This window comes from Trichechus manatus, unplaced genomic scaffold, assembly GCF_000243295.1.
Source record: "Trichechus manatus latirostris isolate Lorelei unplaced genomic scaffold, TriManLat1.0 scaffold00090, whole genome shotgun sequence".
Classification (NCBI taxonomy): domain Eukaryota; kingdom Metazoa; phylum Chordata; class Mammalia; order Sirenia; family Trichechidae; genus Trichechus; species Trichechus manatus.
In genome coordinates, this window is record NW_004444026.1 from 3,515,353 (window position 1) to 3,520,507 (window position 5,155).

General features: G+C 39.8%; 1 protein-coding gene and 1 non-coding gene across 3 annotated transcripts in view; one reads left to right on the top strand and one right to left on the bottom strand.

Moving 5' to 3' along the window:
• CHRNA6 (cholinergic receptor nicotinic alpha 6 subunit) overlaps window positions 1-3,468 on the bottom strand; it is a 14,392-nt gene extending 10,924 nt beyond the window's left edge. Inside the window, exons 1-2 of one of the 2 annotated variants that reach the window (XM_004382090.2) lie at window positions 3,034-3,468; window positions 1,186-1,325 (exon numbers count right to left, since the gene is read on the bottom strand). In XM_004382090.2, coding sequence (XP_004382147.1) covers window positions 1,186-1,325; window positions 3,034-3,112 — 219 coding nt within the window. In that variant the 5' untranslated portion in view covers window positions 3,113-3,468. The remainder of the gene's footprint in view (window positions 1-1,185; window positions 1,326-3,033) is intronic. The other variant, XM_023736627.1, reaches the window with a different exon arrangement.
• A 1,022-nt stretch (window positions 3,469-4,490) lies between these two features.
• Window positions 4,491-4,561, top strand: TRNAG-UCC (transfer RNA glycine (anticodon UCC)). The gene has a single exon. It is a non-coding gene; the product is annotated as a tRNA-Gly (tRNA).
• The last annotated feature ends 594 nt before the right edge of the window (window positions 4,562-5,155 follow it).

The following is a 5,155-nucleotide window of genomic DNA, read 5'->3' on the forward strand; positions in this document are numbered from 1 at the left end:
GAGCCTGACTGGAGAAACATGATGGAGCCTGACTGGAGAAACATGGTGGAGCCTGACTGGAGAAACATGGTAGAGCCTGACCGGAGAAACATGGTGGAGCCTGACTTGAACAACATGAAACATGGTGGACCCTGACTGCAGAAACACGGTGGAGCCTGACTCCACATCTGTAATGAAGGATTTTCTCCAAGTATGCCTAAAGAAGCCGTCACCATTTTACCCACAGGCAAGGTCTGGGAGGAAGGAGGACTCTTTTCCCACCCATGGGGTAAGGCTTAGCAAGGAAATGATGAAAGGGGCTCCCTCCTTCTGTGCCCTGTTGTCTCAGAAACTCTCTTTAACCCCCTTTCAAGGATGCTTCAGAGTTCCTTTACTTCCTGAACCTGCCTATTCCTGGAATTTGTTCCAGAACCTGAGCCTCAGGCCAGCCCTACCCCCTCCCATGCCCAGCCTAAAGTCCAGAACCCTTCTTTATGTCAAAGCACCAGGACCTACTATCTTCCTGCCCAGCTGCTAGGGAGTGAAGATTACTCAAAAGTAAGAAGTCAAGTCCTAATCACTCTTGAATATGGTAGCAACAAATGAAAACAATATCTCAAAATTCCTATGCTTTGTTTTTTAAGGCTGGATGGAACTGTATATGAAACAAAGTAAATTTTTCCTCAGAAGACTTAAGAAGCAATTCTTTTTCTATGGAGTAAAAAGAACATGAGCTTTGGAGCTAGACAGGCCTGGGTTTAAATCTCAGTTCCACATATTTTAATTGTATGACCTTGGGGAAGTTACTTAACTGAGCTTCTTCTGTTTCCTCTGCTGTAAAATGCAAATGATGTCAGCCACTAAGTGTAAACACAGTGTCTGGTGCATAACAGATGCACAATAAAGTTAGGCTCCCTTTGTATTCTGCCCTCCCTCCCCCCTCAACTTCACCTTCACCTTTTTGCTTCATAAACTGGTTCTGAAAATGGTTCCAGAAAAGTACTGTCTAAACACAACAATTACAGTACCATTGAGGACAGTGTCTCCCTCCCAACCCGGCTGCTTTGAAGGAAGCAGCATGCACGTAGATTTTCATTTGTTTGTTGGAGTTCTTAAATTCCCTTATTTACCACAGGCAAAAAAGTGCAACACTGGGAATTGCTCTGACTCCCTCAGAGTTTGGGGTCCTTGCAGATACACACTTACCACGTTTGCCAGCTGTGTGATGGCTACCTCAAAATGCACTGTGACAGGATCAGAAACGTTTTCCACAGGCCTGATGAACTGGTTATAATGAGAGAATAGTCTGTGAAAGAGTCTCTCCTCAGACACACAGCCTGCACAGCCTGCATTGACCAAACAGAAGAAAGAGTTGGAGAAGCAGAGGATGCAAGCAGGCCAGGCCGGGTCTGGGCACACTCAGTCTTCAGGAACAGGGGAAGTGCGGCGTCCAGGCCACTTGAACATCCCTTCCCCTCCATTCCCTCTCTCTCTTTGCCTGTTCCTGCTTCCACTTGTGCCCATTCCACCTTACGTCTCTGAGCCTCGGTCGTTCACCTTAGAACAGGGATTGGCAGTCGTGATACCAACACCACGACTAGTGTGATGATCAAATACCATCTTAAGAGCACTTTTACAAGTCTAATGCACCACAAATGTAAAGGGATAGACACAAGGCTTGGAATTTTTACTAATGTCACTAAATGTAACTTGCAATTGAACTGATCAGACTAGAAGTCTTCCAGTATTTATAGAAAAGTCCTGCCCTTTCTTGTCTAAAATACTGATCTGACTAACCTCTGTTTCTAAAACCAGCAAGGTGTTTAGCTGGCGGAGCTTCTCAAAGCAAACTAAAATGGCTAGTAATTTCATTAAGGTCTTAACAAGCTATCCTCTTTTTGAAAATCAACTTTGAAATTTAATTAATTTGGAAATTTGTGAGAATACAAGAGTTTTAAAGCAAATTTACTTAAAATATTTTTAAGAATTCAATATTAGTTCTTAAATAATAGCATTTTCAGTCTTTACATGCTAGACAATTTTCAATGTATATCTCTGTATTTTTTCAGAAATACTTTTAAATTAAGTTACCTTCATTTGACATAATTCATTTTTATTAATACCCCCTCTACATTTTCCTTTAGAAAATTCAAATTTGACACCTGACATAGTATTCCATAAATTTACCAAAGAGATTTACACCTTGAAAAAAAAAATTAAACAGATTGAAAGACTCATCAAGGAAAAATGAAAAAAGGATAGCTGTTTGCTAAACAGGAAGAGCTGTTGGACAAATACATTTGGAAACTGGGATTTCAGCAGGAAAGAAATGCTTTAAATGTAAAATATCATCTTACCATCATAATTAATAATGATAAACTATTTCTAGACAAAAGAGATTGGACAAAAAAATTCATGCCATTACTCTTTTTTTTTTTTTTTTTTAACACTTTGAGACATTTTAGGAAAATCCCTCATGTTTCTTAAAGAGCAAGTCCCCTCTAATCTTAACAGCACTTGGGAATGTAGTTTTGTTCAGCAGATCCTTTTTTAAGTCTTAACTTTGAAAATGAATGATCTTTCTTTTACAGTACACTTCAGCATAATAATATGACATGTTTCCTGAAACAAAGACAATTATCTACAAAATGAAAGGGTTCATAGATTGAATAATAGTATCAGCTAACAAATATCACAGTTTCGGAAAAAAATATTAAATACAACTAGAAATAAATAAGTTGAATACATTCATAGCAGAGACAAATAGAAAACTACGTTATTCTTATGATTACCATTTTTAATTGGGAAAAGAAAATAAAACATTGTTTATAATATGTTTTATTGTCCTCCTCCCTGAAAAAAAAAGCTCATCTTAAGACTTAAACCTGACTAATAAAATCGGATAGATTTATTAGCATTCTTAACAGTGGTGGTTCTTAGGCAGAGACTTACTTATCCATAGAATATTTCATATCTGCTCATTCAAACACAACTAAAAGAGTAAACACATAGAACTAAAAAGGGAATATGAGATAAAGCAGAAACAAAACCTACCTTTAAAGAAAGATACAAATATACACACCCAGAGACATACATCAAAGTGAAGGAATCCCTCATGCTTGCTGGTCAGCATGATTAAAACACACTTTGATTTCTTTTTCTAGGCAAAAGAATGTGGAAAACAAAGAGCTATCAGACAGCTACATGCATCAGACCTTTAAATCATCAGAGTCTCACGGCGATCCATTTGTGTCTTCTGCGAAATAAAAACATTCACAAAACATACACGGTTGTTCAGAAGCAGAGACTGAGGCTGGCATAAAGGGCAAATGAAAAGGGACTCAATCTGATGTCAGATGAGTCATCACATTTCCTGTCACCTTAGATCTCTTTTCATGCAAGAATGGTGAAGCAAAGCAGCAAGGGGATGAAAGGCAGGCAGGACTGAGGGAGGATGGAAACCATTTCCACGGCTTCATAGATATTTCTGTAACACAGTCACCACAATCCTTAGGAGAATACACACATTTACTGAGCGCCAACTGTAGGTAAGGTATATTTTGTTGTTGTTGTGTGCCATTTAGTCGATACCGACTCATAGCATCGATATGACAGGGTAGAACTACCCCATAGGATTTTCTAGGCTGTAATCTTTACAGGAGCAGATAGCCAGGTCTTTTCTCCCATGGAATCACTGGGTGGGTGTGAACCACAGCCAAGCACTTAACTATTATGAACTAGGGCTCCTTAGGTAAGGTATATCCAAAAAAAAACCAAACCCGTTGTTGTCGAGTCAATTCAGAGTAGAACTGCCCCATATGGTTTCCAAGGAGCACCGGGTGGATTCAAACCGCCAACCTTTTGTTTAGCAGCCAAACTCTTAACCACTACACCACCAGGGTTTCCAGGTAAGGCACATACTGGGTCCCAAAAAGTGTGTTCTGACTAAGTGAGCTCTCTAGTTAATCGAGGCTTAGCCAGAAAATCTTTGTTGTAAAAAAAAAACTTCCTAAAATATGAGTCTACTTTCCTGTCTTAGTAGGTACAGTTTAGAGAGAAAAGAATTAATTTGGTTTTTGCTGACTCCAGAGCACCCAATGCCTTGTCTTTCTCAGTGTCAGGGGTCAGCATCCAGGACTGGAGATTGAGATGAAGGAGAATGAGAGGAATGGGTACTGAACACAGGTTGCCACCTGGGCATATTTATGCTTATTTAAATACCCTTTCATCAGTTGGTTTTCTTGTAATTTTCCTGTTTCCTTCTTAAGTTTAGTGTCAATAAGATTCTGATTGACTGGGCCATCTGATCATATCTTGCTGTTGGTTTAAGAGGGTTGGACTCAAAGATGACATTCTCAGAGCCTCCCCATCCAAACACTCTAAAATACAATTTGCAAATGTACAGAGTTCAGACAAAAAAAACTTCCCTCAAATTACTATTCACCTCGCATCTCTTGAGGGAATGAAAGAGAACTAACATTTATTTAGCACCAAAGTTAGACCATGGTGGGGCAGTGGTGGTTCAGTGGTAGAATTCTTGCCTTCCATGCAGGAGACCTTGGTTCAATTCCCGGCCATTGCATCTTCCATCTGTCAGTGAAGGCTTGTGTGTTGCTATGATGCTGAACAGGTATCAGCAGAACTTCCAGGCTAAGACAGAATAGGAAGAAAGATCTGGTAATCTACTTCAAAAACCAACCAGTGAAAACCCTATGGGTCACAACAGTTTGATCCACAACCAATCATGGAGATGGCGCAGGACCAGGAAGCATTTTGTCCCATTGTGCACGGGGCTGCCAGGAGTGGAGGACTGACTAGACAGCAGCTAACAACAACAACAAAACTTAGACCAAGCCTTTTAGATATTCAAGATGGTACTCAAGTTCTCCGCTTAGCAGATGGGCTTTTATCCCGTGCTGATGTGTTTTGTGATGTTTGGAAAGAAACTAGGGTGATAAAAAGAAAAAAGATCTAGTTAACACTGGAGTCTATGATGGGTAAAATGCTGCCTCACACTCCAAAATGGGACAATGACTGTATAGTTTTTGAGGTAAAACCCAAATCAAAGTTTCTGCTTTCCAAAGCACAAACACCCTCAATAGTTTCCCTTGCTCAAGCTTTAATTGGTTTGTTCTTCATACTCTCTACTAGACAAATGGTGCAGTCTTTGAGAAAA